This window comes from Pelmatolapia mariae, linkage group LG3_W (assembly GCF_036321145.2).
Source record: "Pelmatolapia mariae isolate MD_Pm_ZW linkage group LG3_W, Pm_UMD_F_2, whole genome shotgun sequence".
Lineage (NCBI taxonomy): Eukaryota > Metazoa > Chordata > Actinopteri > Cichliformes > Cichlidae > Pelmatolapia > Pelmatolapia mariae.
The window spans coordinates 2,579,070-2,598,870 of NC_086229.1; the positions used below are offsets into that span (position 1 = coordinate 2,579,070).

The window sequence follows — 19,801 nt, forward strand, 5'->3', positions numbered from 1 at the left end:
ATAAATATAGGGTTGACTATTGGGACTGATCTGGATTTGAAAGGGTCAGATTATCAAGAGATAATCAGCAAACTAGTGCACCAATGGAAGAAATCAGTCCTACATATTTATTTAGTATGCAGATTAAAAACACTCCAAGGTTCCTCGCAGTGTTACTGGGGGTCAAGGTAATGCCATCCAGAGTAAGAATCTGGTTAGATACTATATTTCTAAGAGTTTCAAAAGTGACCCTGTGACTCCTGAACAGTTTCAGTGATGTAATGCTTCACTTCCTGCGTTATCGAGGTTTCTGGGCGTGCAGATCTCTGATGATCTCTCCTGGACTGCAAATACCACGGCGGTGGTAAAAAAGGCCCAGCAGCGTCTCCACTTTCTGAGAGTGCTCAGGAGGAACAACCTGGATGAGAGGCTGCTGGTGACATTCTACAGAGCCACCATAGAGAGCATCCTAACGTACGGCATAACAACATGGTATGCAGGGTGCTCAGCTGCAGACAGGAAAGCACTGCAGAGGGTCATCAACACAGCCCAGAAGATCACAGGCTGCTCTCTGCCCAGCCTGGAGGTCATTGCAAACTCTTGGTACCTCAGCAGAGCTGATATCAGAGTAATATCATCAAGGGCCATTCTCACCCCAGCAATCAAGTGTTTGAACTATTACCGTCAGGCCGTTATAAAACCAGGGTCAGCAGTGAGTGGTGGGCACACAGAGAGCTGGATCCTTGTTATCTATTGACTAAAGAGCTCATTATAAACAGAAATAATGTCACTGATGATGTTGTGTGTGCTGCACTCTGAAACTCATTCTTTTCTATCTCTCTCACCAGGCAGTAACAGTTTCTCACTACATGGAGCAAAGTGCAGGGTAATATACAGAGTGACACATATTCCAGAGACCAGTAAAAACAAAGCTTCTAAGTTCAACCACAACGTGAATGAAAATGTCCTGTTATATTTTGGATAGCAAGGAGCAAACGGCCAAGTTTATTAAACTCCACCGACACAGCGGTGACGCACATCTGAAGGCTAGACCGTCCCAGTTTTATTTATACAGCTCCAAATCACAACAACAGTCTCCTCGAGGCACTTTACATTGTAAGGTAGATCGTACTATAATATATACAGAGAAAAACCCAACAATCATATGACCCCCTATGAGCAAGCACTTTGGTGACAGTGGGAAGGAAAAACTTTTAACAGGAAGAAACCTCCAGCAGAACCAGGCTCATATGTAGATGAAACATATCAATAATTTTAATATGAAATGAAATCTTCTCATGAGGATATAACAGCAAATAAGATACCAGCTGTTACTGTAAGAGACTCACGTATTTTACTGAAAAATGTGACATTCTTACTGATTTAATGAACATTTTGTTTCATTTATTTAATTGTTTACATCCAGAATTAAAAATGTGTTATATGTGATGTGTTATTATCATTATGGATCAGAATTTGTGACATTACAAAGTTTTTGTTGACACTGAAACTTTTTTAGTAATAAAGCTTGTTTTTGCCTCCAAGTTTTTCTTTTTACTGGCTGTGGAAATTGTTAGTGTTGTGTCATCATTCAGCATCACTGATGATCACTAGATGGAAGCAGGAGCCCGAGAGTGAAACTGTGTGTTCGGCAGGGCAGCTGTTGTGTGTCGCCGTGCTGTGATCTGAGAGTCAGATGATCGACTCAGAATGAGAGTAAACTACATCAGGTTCGTGTTGGTGGATGGATTCAAACATCAACACGCTGATGTAGACTAAGAGGTGTAGCTGAGTGTGTGAGCTGGTTCAGTGTGGCTGTGCAGAGCTCCACCTGAGGGGCGAGTCGGGCCGTCAGAGCTCTCTGTGCTTCACCACAACCACGACTCTCAGGCTCGTTTTTAAAATAACTTTATAGTTTCAAACTCCTAAAATACAGTGACAGGGAAACTAAGATTTATTGTAGCACGGTTGTGTCAGTCATCATTCTCGTTCTTGATTGGTCACTGATGACATCATCTCTTAGATGTTCATTTAGGTGTTCTGTCCAATAACAGGTCGGACTTCTCTGACAACAGAGAGACGAGACGATGAAGAGGAGGGTAAAACGTTAGTTCAGCTCAAAGGTTGAATTACTGCTTTCACTTCCCGAATGCTCCGGTCTAATGTTCATGTGTTTCTGTCCTGGTGTGATGAGGAAGCTGAAAATCAGACTGACGACCTGGAGAACCACGTCCGAAGGAAGAACCTGCATCTGTTTGGTCTCTGGGACGGCGCCGAGGATCAGCAGTTTCACCCTAACATCTCTAAAGCCAAACCAACACAGGTGTCCTTATCTGATTCCTGAACCTCCAACATCCAACATTTTCCGCTCCACAAAACAGCTTAACATCGAGCACGATGGAACAAACTCCGTCCAGCAGCGAGCCGAGTTCAACATCATCAGAAAAGTGTTCGCTGAGAAAGGAATGTTTCAATATAATCCAGGGAAGATGAGGATTCATCCACGATGGGAAGATATAGCTGCTTTGTGTAACGTGTCATGCCAAGGTTTATTTTCTCCATTTATTTTTCTATTTTACTCTAATATGTGTTAACTCAGCATCACCATAATGCGCTGTTGTTTTAATAATACAGAACAAAAACAAGTAAGGGAACCATCTCTCTGAGGACTTTAAATTTAGTGAGTTTGTACTGACCAAATTAAAATCAACCTACATTTTTTGAAGATCTGTTTCTTACTGTATCCGCTTTGCAAGGACTTCATATAATTGGAGGAGACTTTAAGTGTACTCTAAACCCGAGTATAGATCAACAGCCTCAGATACCTATAAAGCCCAAACTAGACGATTAATCAATCAATTTATCAACTTGGTGGAGGAAACAAAATCCTGATTAAATAGAATTTTGCTGTCATTCGAGTCAGTCTGATAATATAGGAAAGTTTATCCATAACAACCCAAACTAACAGTTTGACAGAAAATGTTCCATAGGATCCATACTGGCAAAACTTTGCCAGTGTGGTCTCACCACTCAGCCACATGTGTTGCTGCGTTTGTTGGTAGATGTATAACTGCTTCACCTTTCTAATTTGGTTAGATACCTGCGCAGCGACACTGAGGATCCTGCAGCTGGGTCAGCGTCACACTCAGCAGGAGGAGTAGAAACCTCGGGAAAGGCCAGGTAAACTTTTCTTTTTTATGTTACCCACTAGCACAAGAAAACCTGCCTTACAAGTTTCCACATCCACACTATTGGTAGATTTCTCTCTCATTCTGTGTAGGTCCATTACCACAAAGCGCCTACCTCTCAGAGAATGGGATGCCTTCCAGCGGACCTTCCCAGTAACCCTAAATGGAGAGCCACCTTCAAAACGCCGGTGTGTACAGGCTGGTTTTCCAAACTACCGAGCCCACTACCGCAAGTGGAGGGTCATTAGATAAGGAGACCTGGTTCACCAACAAGCCCACTGTTGATGCCGTCCTACAGGCCTGGGTTGCTCCACAGCCCAGGATCCAGGACAGCCAGTCCCTCATGTCCTCGATTTCAGAGCAGAAATGGAAGGGCCTGGCTTTGAAGCACTTTAGGGAGGAAAAGGGCAAAGGTAAATGCACCTATGGTTTGGACCACACCCTCTTTGACAGCAAGTCAACATTTCTAAAGAGCTTATGATGACTTCCTGTTTGCTCACAGGTGTGATCGGCCTGATGCCCTTCAACAAAGGAGACGTCGTCTGCGACTACCACGGGACGTGCAACACCAAAGCTGCAGGGAATCGGAGGCAGCAGTCGGGGTCTCTCTTCTTCTACAGGGACGAGTGCCACAGGGCTGATGCCACTGCGTCCCCCTGTGCCTGCCACCTGCACAAGGACTCCTATGGAAGGCAAATCAACCATTGCCAAAGGAATCCAAACGTGAAGCCACAAAGGTTCACAATGAACTTCCCTGCTGGTCCTCATGAGAGTGTGCTGTTCATCGCCCTGAGGGACATCGCGGTTGGAGAGGAACTCCTGTGGGACTATGGAGTCTAGAGATGGCACCGTGTTTTATGTCCTATCCTACATTTGGATATCTGCCCATACCGACATGACTCTAATATAGTGTATTTCATATAAACATGGGCCATAAAAACTAAAAAACACCATCGATGGCCAGTCCAGCTGTGGCTCCATATATCTTTCTCAGAGGTGAAATGCAGGTTAACTCGGTCCATCCCTGATGGAGTCACCCATAAATCCTTCGGCTGGACATTTGACTTGAGTTGTCTTTGTTTTTTGTTTTGTCTGACCTTTTCTGATTAAAAACATGTAAAAATGTGATCTCTCATGCAGCATTTAAACATGATGCTTATGTCCCTGATAACTAAACCACTGTTGTTTTTTTACCAATAATAAAAACTATTATTAACACAATCAGAAATCAATCTCCCTCACAGGCCTTTATATACCAAACCCTGTCGTGACAGCTGCAGTGGACACTTCAGGGCTCAAACTTTCTCTGATTGGCTCCAACCTTGACAGGCTCAGCCTGCTGCTGCCAACAACACTAGGTTTCCCCACCGAGCACCTCAGGCCTCTGCAGTTACTGATGATCATCAACCCTGGTTGGAGATTTCCAATCAGAACACCCAAAAACTTCATTTTAACCTGAACTCTTTACTTTCAGCCCAACACTAATGTGGCCCTGAGCTTAACTTCAGGTTCACACCACTGTGTGTAAACCCAGCTCCACTTAAACCCTCAAACACCAAACTAATGTTTTTATGGTCATTTTCATAAAAATATTGGAGACCACATTTAACGTAATTAACAAAAACATCCATGCCACATCATTAAAAACAGGCTTTGTTACAGGAATTATTTCAGATTTGACAAAATGAGGCTCTCCACCCACTGAGGGACAGGCAGTGAGTACTGTGAAACATGGTGAACCTCCTGCAGAACACTCATCATTTAGAGTCTGACGGGGGTTGACACTAAAATACTTTAAATGTTTAGCATCAAGATTAGACCCTTGGAGCGCACATTTGATTTGCTTTGTACCAAAGCATCAAAGGTTTCACAATATAAGAAGGGTTCTGATATAATTCATGAGAGATTTGATGCTAACGATGCAGCTTCATTATCACTGGACGCTCGTCAGGCCTTGGACAGAATAGACTGGTCAGATTTATTTAACGTTCTCCCCAGATATGGATTTGATGAAGGCTTGTTGTACCTGCCGTATGAAAGAGGGGGTTACAATTCCCTAATCTTAAGTTGCATTACTGGTCTGCACAGATGCGCTCATCCATGCTCTATTTTTCCACATAGACACCCCCAGCCTGGATAAAAACTGAACAAAAAACTGTGACAAACCTTCAATTAAATCTGTATTTATACTCTGCAACCCCCCAAAATGTTTTTTTTAAAACGTTTCCACTTGACAGAAATGTGTTTTTGTTTGAGATTTCCGAGGATCGCACAGTGTCATCCTCCTGAAAAGGAAACACCTTGTGGCGTCAGGTGAGCTGCAAAAGCTGCTGTCAGTCACATGACCCTGAGCCTCAGCAGGAAGTCTGACCCTTTCATAATAAAAGAAAGTTCCTCACAGACACCTGCACTAATCAGGCTGAGAACACGCTGGGCTGGAGTCGCGTGATCGTTTTGTAGTTCAAACACAGCTGTTTCCTTTCCTGAGTCCTTATCACATCTCCTAAACACATTCCTCCACCTCAAAACGTTTTTATCAAGGAAAAGTGGTTAGGAAAGGAGGTAGGAGACCACTGAGTGTATGTGGACGTGAAGGGCTTTTATTGTGAAATGCAGGGTAAGGAAAAGCTGTTCCGCACATGCGCGGTAGAGATCCTGCGTGGGCAGAGACTAGTCAGTTTAATAAGTTTGATGATTTGTTTAAAATACAGAACAAAAGTAAACAAAGTTGGACGGCAGGGCATCATGGCGGCTTTATGAACGTAAGAGGCGGGAACACGGGGGGCGACGGTCAGAGGGAGGAGGACCGGAAGCTGTTTGAAAGCCGTGAGCGGGAGTTTGTCAGCAGGGGGAGAAACCGGCACCCGGAGCGAAGACATGGACCCCCTGCAGGAGCTCCTGGACCGGGTCAAGCCCAGCACCGAGGCGGTGAGTCCCAGTGTGTCCCTGTTTGCCGAACTGAGCGATAAATAACAGCCTACGTACATGCAGAGCCCTGCGGACGTAATGCCTGCGTCATGACGTAAGGCAGAGCAGCAGCCAATCACTGTTCCGAGAATGCTATAGCAGAAATCCATAGAGAAAAGAGTGAATATAAGGATGTGAGACTGTTTTACATTCATTATCGTGACCCCCGACCTGCTGCTTTGTTTCTTTAGGAGTCCCTGTGGTTAAAGAACATCTTCACCTTCATCTCTGAACACCTGAGTCCTGTGGTGTGTAGCCCCGCCCCCTCCCAGACAGGTGAGTTTCTGTTAGTTCGAAACAGCTGGCTGATAAATCAGCTGTACTTTAAATTCTTAATGATGATTTTCACGTCTTTCATGAAACCAAATACTATGTAAACCATTATTTAAAAGTGAAAGCAGGGCTCACCTGCCTCACAGGTGTCATCAGTGCAGTCCAGTGTGTAGATGTGAGTGGGGTTCAAAGGTCAGAGCCATGAAGGTGACCGACTGTCAGTGAAGAACAGGGAGGACTAAAAGTCTGAGGATGAAGAGCAGCTGCTTCCTCAGGTGGTCCCACCTGCTGACACACCAGCTCTGGTGTCCACTTCAGGTGTTCTCAGTGGGCGGGGCTTCAGTTGTTTATGTTTGTGTTTACCTTTTAAACTTTGTTTTCCCAGGTAACCACGGTGACCTCAGCCTCTTCGATCTGAGCATGTGTGCGGTGCAGGCGATCCAGCAGCAGATGTGTGTGGCCCACAGCTTACCTGTCAGCTACAGGTAACACCCGCTGACATCATCGCTGTCGCAGGTCATGTGACCTGACCTTACCGCTGTCCTCCCGTCTGTCCGCAGGCTGCTGTCCGTCTCCGAGCTCGTCTCCCAGCAGCACCTGGCCTGCGTCAGCAACCTGTCCTGGAGCACCAATCAGCAGAGAGCCTGGGCCAGGGAGGCGGAGCTCGCCGTGCCGGGTCAGAGGGCGCTGCCGAGGGTCAACCTGCTGCTGATTGGCTGTCTGAGAGAAGGCCGTGACGGAGAGTACAGGCTGACGGACGCCAGCGGCAGCGTCATGTGTGAGGTGAGTCAGAGGGGGAGGAGCCTAACCATAACCCAGCAGGAAGAGGAAAGCACAGCAGTGGAGGGCCTACAGGTAACAGGAGGGCGATGGCGTTCATGCCAAAACCCTGAACATAAGGAACATTTCCTGACGTTGTCATCGTCCATCAGCTGGTTAGTTCTCAGGACTCTGAGCTTCTTTTCACAGCAGCATCACTAAACCGGATCTGGTCTGAACTGATGGGTAACGAGGTCAGAGTACAACAAACTGCAGGATTTCATGTGCAACGTATATTAAATTTAATTCCTATCTATATACACACATATAAATACTTTGTGTTTATATGTGTGTATATATGGCAGACCTTCCCAAAGTGTGGGGCCCGCCCCCTAGGGGGGCGCAGAGGCATTGCAGGGGTGGCCCAGTATAAAAAGGGAACAAAAACCAAAAAAAACGTGCTTGGACACTGCTAACACGGGGCACCCACACAAACGCAAAGCAGGAGATGAAGCGTCGCTGAATATGTTTCCAAACCAACTTCATTCTAAGCCAAAGACTAGAAAATATGTTGTAAAAGAAAGGGGGCCCAGCAAAAAAAGTTTGGGAACCACTGATATTTGGTATATTTCTGCTCACACTCTGTAACTTCTGTCGGTGCTGGGCTATTGGAAACAGAATTTCCCGGAGGAACGCACCCGAGGGATCAATAAAGTTTAATCTAATCTGATGCAGCTATTAAAACAAACGGCATCACTGCAGATCAGAGCTGATGAAGCTGTCATCATCAGTACAGGCTTCCAGCATCCACCCAGGACTCCGCCACTCTCTCACCCGTGTCTCTCTCTCTCTCATCCAGTGCCTGTCTCTCTCGCCCCTGTGGCTCGATCGCCCCGTTTTCCTCCCTCACTGGAACTACATCCCCCACAATGCATCGGGCCAGGAAGAGGCCGCAGGCTTCTTGGAGCTGATTGGCTCCCCTGTCCTGTTGTGTCCTGGTGCTGAGCAGGGATTGGCTGCTGCTCCTGGAAGGGTGGAGCTAAGCGGAGTGGTGGGAGTCGGAGAGGCCGGCAGGCTGCTGAGGCACAGGTGGGTCACATGACCTCTGAACTGCAGTGGGGTTTCTGAGCAGTGTGTGTGTGACAGATGTGTGTGTGTGTGCTCCAGGGTCAAAGGTCAGCGGCTGAGCGTGTTCGGAGAGGTGGGCTCAGTCTGCCCTCTGCTGGCCGTGGCAGGAACGACCTTCTTTTGCTTCACGCTGACGGATGAGTCGCGCTCGCTGCCCGTGCTCGTACAGGTATCAGCTCTCTGAGGATGATGATGGTGAGGAGGGACGGCCTGATGAAGCTCAGTGTGTGTGTGTGTGTGTGTGTGCAGGACAGCAGCCGGCTCAGCTGGATTCAGCGTGTGTGTGTCGGACAGAGCGTGTGTGTGACAGCTCTACGTGTGTGTGCGCTACGAGGCTGGAGAGGAAACAACATCCTGTGTGTGACGAAGCGCTCCGAGCTGCACGCCGACTACACGCACACACAGGAACACACACAGGAACACACACACTCTGAGTCCCTGCTGCTGATGTCACAGCCTGCTGAGGACGACTGTGAGGAGGCGGAGCATGAGGAGGTGGAGCTGGACCAATCAGCTGTGAGGATAAAGCAATCCAAAGTCATCAGCTACCAGGTGAGAGCGCTCTGAGCTCTGATTGGCTACCACATGTTTGTACCTGTGTGCTGATTACTAAGCCTCCTCTGCTGTGATAGGGCATGGTGACTGAAGTTGTGAGTGAGGGGGCGGGGCTCTACATGCTGGATGGGAAGGTGGGTCTGTGCGTGGCCTATCAGCCGGCGGCGAAGAGGAAGCTGAGGGCAGGAGACAGAGTGGAGGTGAGTCACATGACGTGACATCATCATGCCCGTTTGTGTTCGTGGCAGCCACGACTAATGAAGTTTGATGGTTCCTCCTCCTGCAGTTGCATCACGCCCACTTCCTGTACCGGCCCTGCCCAGACTTCCCTCCCAGCATGCTTTGCACCTGCCTGCGCTCCAGCCTGAGGGTGACGGCCTTCAGCAGGGCGGGAGGGTCGCCACCCGACAACCGCTGCCCGGGAGATGGGGCGTTACCACGGTTACTGCTGCAGAGAAACATAGATGTGTCCGATTACCTGTGGACGTGTCACCTAAGCTCGCAGCTGGCACACAGGTGAGGCTCCACCCACCACCACCTGTGCACAGTCAGAGACAGCAGAGCCTAACCTTTGTCCTCCTGTCCTCCTCTGGCTCTGGGTTGTTTCCTGCTCCTGGTCCCGGTCTTGGTCCCGGTCCTGGTTCTTGTCCTGGTCTTGGTCCTCACTCTCGTCCTGCTCCTGGTCCCGGTCTTGGTCCTCACGCTCGTCCTGGTCTTGGTCCTCAGTCTGGTCCAAGGTGTGTGGAGGCAGCAGTGTGTGTGCTTGCTGTCCTGGAGGCTGATGGAGACTCAGAGCAGAGCTGGAGGACGAGGATGCAGAGACATCTACTCTGAGATGCTGGACGAGCCTCACACCTGTCCTGTGACTCAGGTAGGTCCCACTCTCACCTGTCTTCCTTACAGGTGAGAGTGGAGCATGCTCAGTGTGCTCTGTGTCCCTGCAGTACAGCGTGTCCTCAGCGGTCCGTCGGTACCTCAGTGTGTCGGAGCTCCTGGAGTCCCTGCAGACTGACTGCTGGTCTTCGGCCCCTCTGAGCTCTCTGCTGCCCCCTGATGGCTCCAACCTGACCTCCTCCCAGATCAACGGGTTCCTGTCCTGGTCTTGCAGGACTCTGTCCTCCGAGCCTCAGGGTGGAGACGCTGTCAGGTAAGGTGACAGCAGCTCCCCACATGAAGTCATGTGATTACGTACCAATGATTTTTGCCGGTTTGTGTGTCAGGCAGCGCCCCCTGCTGCTGGTCGGCGTGCTGGAGCTGCCGTCACAGACGTCTGAGTTCAAACACTCGATGCAGCTGAGAGACGCCACGGGAGCTGCAGCCTGCGTGCTGACGGAGAGCAGCGAGGAGGAGGAGGGAGCGCAGAGGGCGGTCTTTAACAGCGCCTGGATCGGTACAATGCACGCACACAGACACACACACAGTGACACACAGCTTTATTCTTTAATGTGTGTGTGTGTGTGTGCTGCAGGTTGTCTGGTGGGTGTGGTGCAGTTCACCATGGTGACAGAGAGATTCCTCCAATCAGATTTCCCTTCCTACCAACACCTGGACCAGGACAGGTTCATCACACACAAACACTGCAGGTACACACACAACCTGCAGCATGCTGACTGCTCATTGGTCCACTCTCTCTGATGTAAGAGGGTGTCTGATTGGTTCAGGATGTGAGCTTCCTTCCTGGTTGTAAACATTATGAGTTAAATAAAGCTGGGTTCAATTCACAGGGTTTACCTGCAGCTCTCTGTGGACCACCTGCACATCCTGAGTCCATCTGTTGCCATGGAGACACACCTGAGACACAAGGGGGAGGAGCCAGGAGGGGATGTCACTGCCAGGAAGCAGACAGTAGAAGAAGAAGAAGAGACTGCTGGGAGTAAGAGGAAGAGAAGAGAAGAAGAAGTAGCAGACTCCGGCAACCCCTGGCAATGTGTCTCCATGGTGATCAGGGTGGAGCAGAAGGAGGGTGTGTCCTGGAGGAATACAGGGGCGGAGGCAGAGGATCAGGAGGCAGGGCTGAGACTGTGCTTCTCAGCGAAAGCTGCTGTGATTGGTCCAGTGGTCAGCTGGAGGCGGGACCCAAAGAATGAACCAATGACAGAGAAAGAAAGTGAACAAAAGCAGGAGAGAAAGGTGAGAGACGCACATGTGTGGGTTTACCTGAGCTCACCTGGATACACAGTTACATGTGTGTGTGTGTGCAGGTGGTGCTGGTGTTCTCAGGTGTGTGTTCGCGGTGGTTTCCTGTCCTCCAGCCTGGATGTTTCTACAGACTCATCGCCGCTAACACTCAGGTATCAACCCAGCTTTGATGATGTCACTAAGGGGCGTGGCCAGAGGTTTGCCTCATCGGTCTCTGCTCTCTGATATTAGTACACATGAACACAGACGTTTTTCAGCTTTATCTGTAGTTCTTCATACACTGAGGTTATTTATGGAGTTCCACAGGGTTCAATGCTAGGACCAGTTCTGTTTACATTATACATGCTTGCTTTTGGCAGTATCATCAAAGCACATAGCTTACATTTTTACTGCTATGCAGATGACACCGAACATTCCTGTTTGTGAGTTGATATGACCTGAATCCTTGCAGCTGATTGGCCCATGTGTCTGTCAATCAGGATCCCAGTGTTTTGATTGGCTGTGGAGTTTCTGGGCACAGTGGGGTGGATCTCCACGCTGAGTCAACCCTACAAGTCAGACGTGGTTGGAGATTCCACACTCTGACACGCCCACTGCTGCTGCCCACCTGCAGACAGGTAACACACACACACACACACACACACACACGGTTTGTTCCCCGTCTTCCTCCAGGACCCTTAAACTTACATTGTGGGTACAAGTGGCAACAAAATCAAAACACTGCATCAAGCGTTAGCATTTCCAGCACCAGTAATCATCAGTTCTGCGGTTTTAATCCTTACTTGCATTTTATTTGCCCCAAAAACAGTTGTGTACAAAACGACGGAGAACACGGCAGGTCTGTACAAAGACAGAGTTGATGAAAAGGAAAAAAAAAATACGAGGAAATAAATCAAAGGAGTGAAAGGGTCAGACCCATACGAGCATACAGAGTGGAGTAAGGACGTTAGGATGCTGCCCAACTTTCATCACGCACTTATTTATTATTATATGGTCATAAGTTTTAGTGCATACACTCACAAGATGTTTAGTAACTTCAGATCCCTGCAACAAGCCCAGGTCCAGTTTACTTTGGTGATTTGGACTATTCCATTTCACAGCTTTAGCCGGGGCTGCAGAGTAGGTCAGCCACTACTCAGAAGGTCAGTAGTTCGTTCCCAGGCTGCCTCCTGGCTGTCCAAATATCCTTATATTAACCCCTATACTAACCCCATGTCTGCCTACTGGTGGTGGTCAGAGGGCCCGGTGGCGCCAGTGTCTGGCAGCCTCGCCTCTGTCAGTGCGCCCCAGGGCAGCTGTGGCTACAATGTAGCATCACCAGTGTGTGAATGACTGAATGTAGTGTAAAGCGCTTTGGGGTCCTTAGGGACTAAGTAAAGCGCTATACAAATGCCGTTTACCATTTATTTAGCTGTTGTTAAATATTTTTATCTCCTGTACAGGCCAACACAATCTATTTGTCATTTCAGGTTGTAGTATTACACAACATTTTCAGATCTAATAGAAATAAAATGAGTGTTTCGTAATTCATTCAATTTATTGTCTTAATTTATAACTGGCGTTATTGTTTCATTCTATTATAGAATCTGACAAGAAAGAAGCAAAATTGTAAAAATCCATCAGCTTTATTAGCTGCTTCAGTGAAAAACAAATCAACAATACAACAAAAAAACACTGCTAACAACATAATGGAAAACAGTTATTCATCACTTAATTGCTCCAATACAACCCTTGGGCACATACATGCTGGACGTTTCGTGGCTGTTTTGATATCGCTCTCTCTCTTAACCGATCAAATCTGGCTGTGGTAGCAGCTTTACACTCGGTATGATAGAGGTGCCCAGTCTGGATCACATTCAGCATTTTGTAGGCTGGTTTTCCTACAAAACACAACAAACATTAGCCCGCAAAGCCACAGTGAACAAAGCAGCATAGCGCAACGAATTCAATTCAGATCAATATAAGACTTATTTGTAACCTACATCAACAATTATGTTATGATAAATTACATAATAACTACAACAGAAGACTCACCTTTGTGGAAATGCTTGGAGCAGACTAACATGTGAGCTGGAGTGTTCTGGGACGTTATATGTGGTCTTAGAATCCAGGCCATCCGTGGCTCTTTGCCACTTCGGAAACATGGCGTAATCCGATAAAAAACGATCTCTATACCCGTCGGCTTCCCGTGGCTGTCATGCGACCGGCCATTCCAGTTAATAATACAACAGCTTCTTGCCATGCTTTGTGTTTCTTTTTATCGCTGTGTGACTGTTTCCATGTGAAAGCCTGCGTGCGCTAGTAACGCTTGCCACTCATACCCACAATCCTTTGCGGTTTTACTCCGGAAAAGAGGTCACATTTTCCATCTCTATTCTCTGTTTTCAGGCCGTCCCACCCACAGTCTTGTCTGTCTCAGAGGTCTTAGACTGCAGGTAAGCTGCTCATCCCTCACTGAGTCGCCCCCTGTGGTCATCTGAGGAACTGCAGCTGCAGCCTGCTTTAAACTCTTACTGGTGTGTGTGTGTGTGTGTGTGTGTGTGTGTGTGTGTGTGTTTCAGCTCAGAGCTGGTGTGTTTTCAGGGTGTGGTGTCTGAAAGGATCAGTGTGAACAACAGGACTGCCCACTCTGGACACACACACTCAGGTACAAACTAGAGATGGACCGATCCGATATTAGGTATCGGTCCGATACTGACGTAAATTACTGGATCGGATATCGGCGAAAAATAAAAAATATAATCCGATCCATTATATATCAAAAAAAGCACCTCACAAAACTTGCGACACGGCGTAACTCGGCTCATAACCGTAGCACGTGGGAGCAGTGTGCTCACGTGATAGAGCGGCTGTGTGTATTTGTAGCCTTGCTAGCAATCCAGCAATTCATCTCTGAGGAAGTTATCCCAGAGAGAAGTAAAGCAAGTGTGTAAGTTCATCTCTGAATGTTTGTAAAGCGTACCTGCATTAAGCTTAACCACCGATATATGGAGCGACTGCCTGTCTCTCTCTCTCCCTCTCCTGCCGCTGCTTCATGAAACTCCTTAATGATCAGCTGATCGGCTTTTCTGTCGCGAGTCCGTCTCTCTTCTTTGTTTTTGGCCCACTTTGCACCACAAGGAGGAAAACAGCAGCTGAACAACAGCAGCGCGTTTAAGCTTGATAAGCTGTTGTTAGAATTTATTTAATATTACTTTCTACACCAGGATCATTTTCTACGTAGCTGACGGCTGGTAACTGTGCAGGGGCGGATCTAGCAAAGTTTAGTCAGGGGGGCCGATAGGGCATTAACAGGGAAAAGGGGGGCACAAAGACATACTTTTCTTTCTTATTCTCATTTAAAATGTCTAGCTTGTAATAAATAATTATCTGAATCTTACACCCAAAGTTTTAATCTGATGTAAAATGTATAGAAGTCCATTACTGTATATAGTAACTGTTAAGTCTAATATAACCCAGTAAGCTATACTACTTTTTCCTTTGGGAAGATACCATCTGCGCAGTCTGCAATTCTGTAGTAGAAAAATGTTGAATCTATTTAATTATTCTTGAAAAAGAATTTCTTTCTGTGCATTTTTTTTTTCACACTGCATCAAATTAAAGTTGATTATGTCGATTAAGCATCATGAGGTGGGCGGTGGTTCCCTATTTTTCTTTGCTGGGAGTTTGCAACCCTATTAGTTAGGTTGCTTAATATTTCTGCTAAGTACTCTTTAAAATACCAGAATAGGGAGGATGGTGCAGGTTTAAGTTTATTAGATTGATCAGTATTGCTGAACTATGAAATATTTTGGGTGCAGTGTATTTTTTACATACAGGTATAACAGAATAGCTTTAGTGTTGTTGTTTATTTAAACTTGAGTATGAACTCATACAAAATGCAGCAAGATATAAAAAAAAACAGTTTTATTGATTAAAAAACACACTATATCGGATAAATATCGGTATCGGCAGATATCCAAATTTATGATATCGGTATCGGTATCGGACATAAAAAAGTGGTATCGTGCCATCTCTAGTACAAACACACAGGTGGTTTGTGTATCAGGCTTTTTCTGCTGTGAAGTTTTAACATGGGGGTCTATGGGGGCGACTCACTGCTGCCTCTGCTGGACACTAGAGGAACTGCAGGCATCAGTGCTTCAGGTATGAGTCTCAGGTCTGACTGTTAGCTAAATGTGTGTGTGCAGGTGTGCGTCTCACTCTTTGTGACCAAGCTGGGAGGAGTCTGCAGGTGTACCTGGACGTAAGCCACACCCCCTACCCACCTGGCCTGTTGCCGGGTAACACTCTGCTGTTGTCTGGTTTCCAGAGGAGGCTGTCCAGGTGAGACACACATAGACAGGCTTATAAATGTTTGGACTCTTTATTTGGACTCATTTCCAACCAATGTAACCCAACAATAAAATTATGAATTATCTTGCATAAATAGGCTGTTGGTTTTCTTTACTCATTTCAGGTGTTACCAGCAAAATAGTTGTTTGATCATCTGGGAATGTACCCAGATTTATTTATTTATTTAGACAGAGATCTTTAACCCCCCCAATGTTCAATACAAAGTTACGCCGATGGTTACGTACCTGTGTGGTTTACCTGTGTGTGTGTTTCAGGACAGGAAGTGTGTACTGCACGTACTTATCTGTCAGCTCGATAACTGTGGTCTCCCTGGGAGACACCAGGTAAGTTTACAGGGCAGGTAAAGTCTGGTTCACGTGTTTGTCGTGCTGTTGTTTATTTGTTTGTTTCTATCAGCTCGGCCCAGCCTCCTCCTCCTGCTCCCATCATGCACCTGGGTGAGTGGGCTCTGAGCAGCAAGCAGAGGTGCACTGTGGGACAGGTCAAAGGTCACGTGGTGTGTTTCCTGTTCCTGCAACTGCAGTGGAGCTGCTCGCTGTGTGGCAGCGTGTACACACAGGTACTGCATAAAATACACACAGTGTGTACAGGATGTGTTTAGTTGTAGTTTCTCGGGTGCAGTGAAAGTACTCAGAGTGCTTCATGTGTTGTTAGCGTGTTGGTGGTGTGTTAGTGTTAGTGCACGTAAGTAAAGTGTAGTTTTGGAGTAAACTGCTCACGATTTCAGGTGTGTGTGTTTACCTGTTGCTCTCTCTCTCTCAGGGCTGCAGCAGCTCTCAGTGTCACTCGACCTCGTCAGTGTTTCAGTCCACAGCAAAGTAAGAGCAGCTTCCTGTTGAGCTCACCTGCTGATACATGTTAATCACCTGGATGAGTCAGGTGACAGTCACATGATCAAACCATGTCGCTCTGCTCTTCGATCAGGCTGGTGATTGATGACGGGACAGGTGAGGCTCACGTCTGGTTCTCAGCTGTTCTGGTTCATGCTCTGCTGGGATTGGCTGATGCTCAGTGGGAGGGGCTTCAGAGAGCACTCAGGGTCAGAGGTCACATCAGAGTCTTCCCTCGTGGGCAGAGCCAGGTCAGTACCACCTGTCAGGTGTATATATTTACCTGTCACAGGTGAATCACGTGCTCATCGTCGTCTTTAAACTTTATTTTGTCTTTAAAATTTAAGGTCGGGTCATGTTTTTATTTCTGAGGCTTTAACTGTGAAAGGGCACATCCTGTTTACATCCTGGTAACAACGCCGTCTGCTCACACTGCTGAACTGTTTTGGGGGCGTGGCCACTTCCACCTTTAAAAGTCTGTAGGTGTGACCACGCTGGGCTCACGTGAACAGGAGGGAGGGGCCTTACAGCCGTGTGTTTCAGTGAGACTCAGGTCGTGCCCCTGACTCCACCCACTCGACCTGAAGAAGCAGCAGGTGGTGTAGCTCTGAGGGTAATCAGGGCTGACCAGCTCCATGTTCACTGCAACGCCACACCTCCCACACGGAGGGTGGAGACCACAGGGGAGGGGCAGGACAGCGAGAGGCATTTAGGACTCAGGTCACACCAGGAGAACCCACAGGGACCCTCCACCCACAGGTGGAGCTGTGTTAACTGAATATTAATGTTTTTCCTTTACTGCAGAAAATAATTATAATCATAAGAAAGTGAGATTAGTATCAAACAGTAACAGTTTATAAAAACACAAACGTGGAGTCTAAACTGAGACGTCCTGTTTAAAATAACAAGAACACGTTTTAACTCCATAAACTGTGACGCGAGACTCTTTATGATTAATGAGCACTTATTTCCATTTATGTTTTAACTCATTCATGTTATTTGTTATTTACTTTGCAAAGATCAGTTTGTAGACTCAAGTTCAAACTGAGGGTTTTCTTCATATTTACAGTCGGTGTAAAAACGTCAGAAGGTTTGAGTGAAAAGAGAGAAACAGACGTTTGTGAGGATTCACATTGTGGATATCTGAGCTTATCAGAGTGTCAGGAAGTGAAACCTGAAGAAAGTCAAAGAGCCGCCCAGTACAGAACAAGCCTGTCAGAGCAAAGACCTCAAAGACTCTATAGCTGCACAGGGACACACTGTGAGCTCACAGAGCTCCACGTCTGCAGAGCAGACACCTTCAGCCACACTGCTGAGGACGACCGGGACAAAGACCCTGCAGACTGAAACGTCCTGTGGTCAGAGGAGGTGAAACGAGAAGAAGATGCAGCTACAACCCAAAGAACAGCGTCCACACAGTGAAGCACGGTGGGGACACTGTGGGGGGACACCACAGAGAGAAACGGACGTCCTGCAGGACGTTTCCACAGGGCCGAGCCGTGAGTCTGCAGTCACATAACCTCTGTCTCTGTCTCAGGTGTGTGACGGGGACGCTGACGACTTCCTCCTCCACTTCCTGTTGTGTCTGTGCAGCAGTGATGTCATGATTCGGCCGCTCAGCCTCACCTGCAGGAAACGCACCAACCAGAGACCAGAAGGTAACCCCACCCTCACCACCCTGACCAACCTGACTGCAACCTTCAGTCGTGTGTGTTTGTGTTTCAGAGGTGAGGAGGTTCACTCGAGGAGCCAGAGTGTTCCTGACCAGACTGGCTCCTCCCCTTCAGCTCACCTGTCTGCACCTCCACCCTGACTGAGCTCCACCTGCTTCGTTCTGATTTGATCTGTTCTACGTGTTCATACAAATAAAACTTTATTGTTCCTCCTCCTGTCACACGGTATCTCACCTTCACTGACCCTAACGCTGGTGATCAGGGTCAGAGGTCACACGAAGCTCTCTGGGTTTAACCTCGCATGAAAGGGGCGGAGCTGTCATCATCACAAAGGGGCCTATAACAGGTCATGTGACCCTTCTACAGGAAGTGATCCCTGTGAGTGACGCCCACATCAGAGACGTACCCGAACAGGTGGGTGCGCTGTGTGACAACTGTACCTGAACAGGTGTGCTGTGCGACACGTGTGGCTCTGGGTCAGGTGTAACTTCCACATCCTGTAGTTCAGATTCTCTCTGTGTTTGTGAAGTAAAACTAAACCCTGTGAACGTGTTTCAGTTTCTTTACAGACGTCAGACGGTGAAAGCTTCAGCCTGACCAGGAAAGAATCAGTCTGCTTTAAATCACACTTACTTTAAAATTAATTTCTCCTCACCTTCATGTGTTTTGTATTATTGGATCTTATACTGAAAGAGTTCATCCATCGACACATTTTAATCCTGCAACATTTCACCGTGTTAGTTTGTCATAAATTGGACTATTTTAGGTTAAATGATTTCAGTTCATCTTTCCAATAAAGCTGGCAGCTCTGAAACAACTGTTCTCTCTGAGGGTGTTTTACATGTAAATAAAAGTCAAATAATTAAATGTAAGTTGTGTGAACAGAGCCGTCCAGTGGAGCTCCTCAGGGCTCTGTGCTTTCACCACTTTGTTTTCTGTGCTAATGAGTGTCAGAGCACGTCAGCATTAGTCCTTCAACATGGTCACAGCCACTGATGAATGTGTTCAAATGTGGGTTTTTTTTTGTTTTTTAGTGTTGGTGATGTTTTCAAAGCTAACATGTACAAACAGTTGTTATGGATGCAATTAAATTTAGGAGCGATGATTTGTGAAATCCTACATGCGTGTTCTAACATGCTTTAATGATGGTATGAGCTGAAAATAAATAACATAAAGTTAATTGTTTATCTGAAGGGCTGCGGGTCAGACTCTTAAGGCCTCTTGGGCCTGCCGCTCTCAGCCTCACTCTGAGGAAGCCTACAGTCTCTCACAGTGGAAACTACTAGGGATGCACCGATACCGATACTGGTATCGGGTATCGGGGCCGATACTGTAAAATGTGTGCGTACTCGTACTCGTAAAAGTTAACCGATACCATGAACCGATACTAATGTAGCCCGGATGGGAATTTGGGAGTGGATACTCATAATTCCCATGGACTTAAACGCCACGGTAACATAAGGTGTTCACAGTTGATGTTATGTGATGTAACTCAACCCTGAATGTAATTTGCCCTGTAATATGTCGCAAGGTAAATACAGGTAATTAGAGCAATCAAACTGTTATGTTAATCATAAAAGTATTATTTTATGGTATGTAACTCTGAAGGGAGTTAAAATATTTTTCAGAGTTCTAATTTTCTGGAGGCCCGTGAAGGTAGCATAAAACGGGACCTGTGTATCTGTTGCAATGGAGGAGGAGAAGACAACGGCATGGAGAGATGAAAGAGGTTAGCTGAACCAAAGTGAGAGACTCGGCTAGTTTTACTGAGGTTAACCAGCACAAAAGAGTGTGTGACTAGAAAGCTGACCGTGTGAGAGCTTCACAACAGAGTGTGGGTGAAGTGACTTTTTGTTTCAATGGTCGCACCACCGTGCTGTGTTTCCAGCTACGACCGCGGAGGCTAAAGGTTAGCCCGGACAGCTTGGCGTAGCCAAGGAGGCAGCTGCTATGG

The 19,801-nt window shown here is 47.0% G+C and overlaps 2 protein-coding genes across 2 annotated transcripts in view; one reads left to right on the top strand and one right to left on the bottom strand.

Annotated features, from left to right (window-relative positions):
* Positions 1 to 19,801, bottom strand: part of LOC134615675 (E3 ubiquitin-protein ligase TRIM21-like) — a 411,823-nt gene that overhangs the window by 385,738 nt on the left and 6,284 nt on the right. The gene's annotated exons all lie outside the window — the stretch shown is intronic.
* Positions 5,810 to 18,943, top strand: LOC134624136 (CST complex subunit CTC1-like). The gene is made up of 25 exons (XM_063469110.1): positions 5,810 to 6,095; positions 6,326 to 6,410; positions 6,793 to 6,892; positions 6,968 to 7,190; positions 8,026 to 8,255; positions 8,334 to 8,463; positions 8,544 to 8,846; positions 8,927 to 9,049; positions 9,136 to 9,365; positions 9,576 to 9,720; positions 9,794 to 9,996; positions 10,070 to 10,239; positions 10,318 to 10,432; positions 10,574 to 10,979; positions 11,051 to 11,140; positions 11,468 to 11,605; positions 13,377 to 13,423; positions 13,550 to 13,635; positions 15,179 to 15,314; positions 15,599 to 15,667; positions 15,741 to 15,903; positions 16,107 to 16,162; positions 16,269 to 16,425; positions 17,712 to 17,832; positions 17,900 to 18,943. The coding sequence occupies exons 1-25, from the start codon at positions 6,045 to 6,047 to the stop codon at positions 17,989 to 17,991; spliced, it is 3,669 nt and encodes a 1,222-aa protein (XP_063325180.1). The 5' UTR covers positions 5,810 to 6,044; the 3' UTR covers positions 17,992 to 18,943.

What these genes read in the sequence shown, in the direction of transcription:
- LOC134624136 (XM_063469110.1), top strand. Translation starts at nt 6,045, where the DNA reads ATGGACCCCCTGCAGGAGCTCCTGGACCGGGTCAAGCCCAGCACCGAG. An exon ending in CAGGGTGGAGACGCTGTCAG is followed by an intron (nt 9,997 to 10,069) that starts GTAAGGTGACAG and finishes TTTGTGTGTCAG; the next exon opens with GCAGCGCCCCCTGCTGCTGG. An exon ending in TCATCGCCGCTAACACTCAG is followed by an intron (nt 11,141 to 11,467) that starts GTATCAACCCAG and finishes TCTGTCAATCAG; the next exon opens with GATCCCAGTGTTTTGATTGG.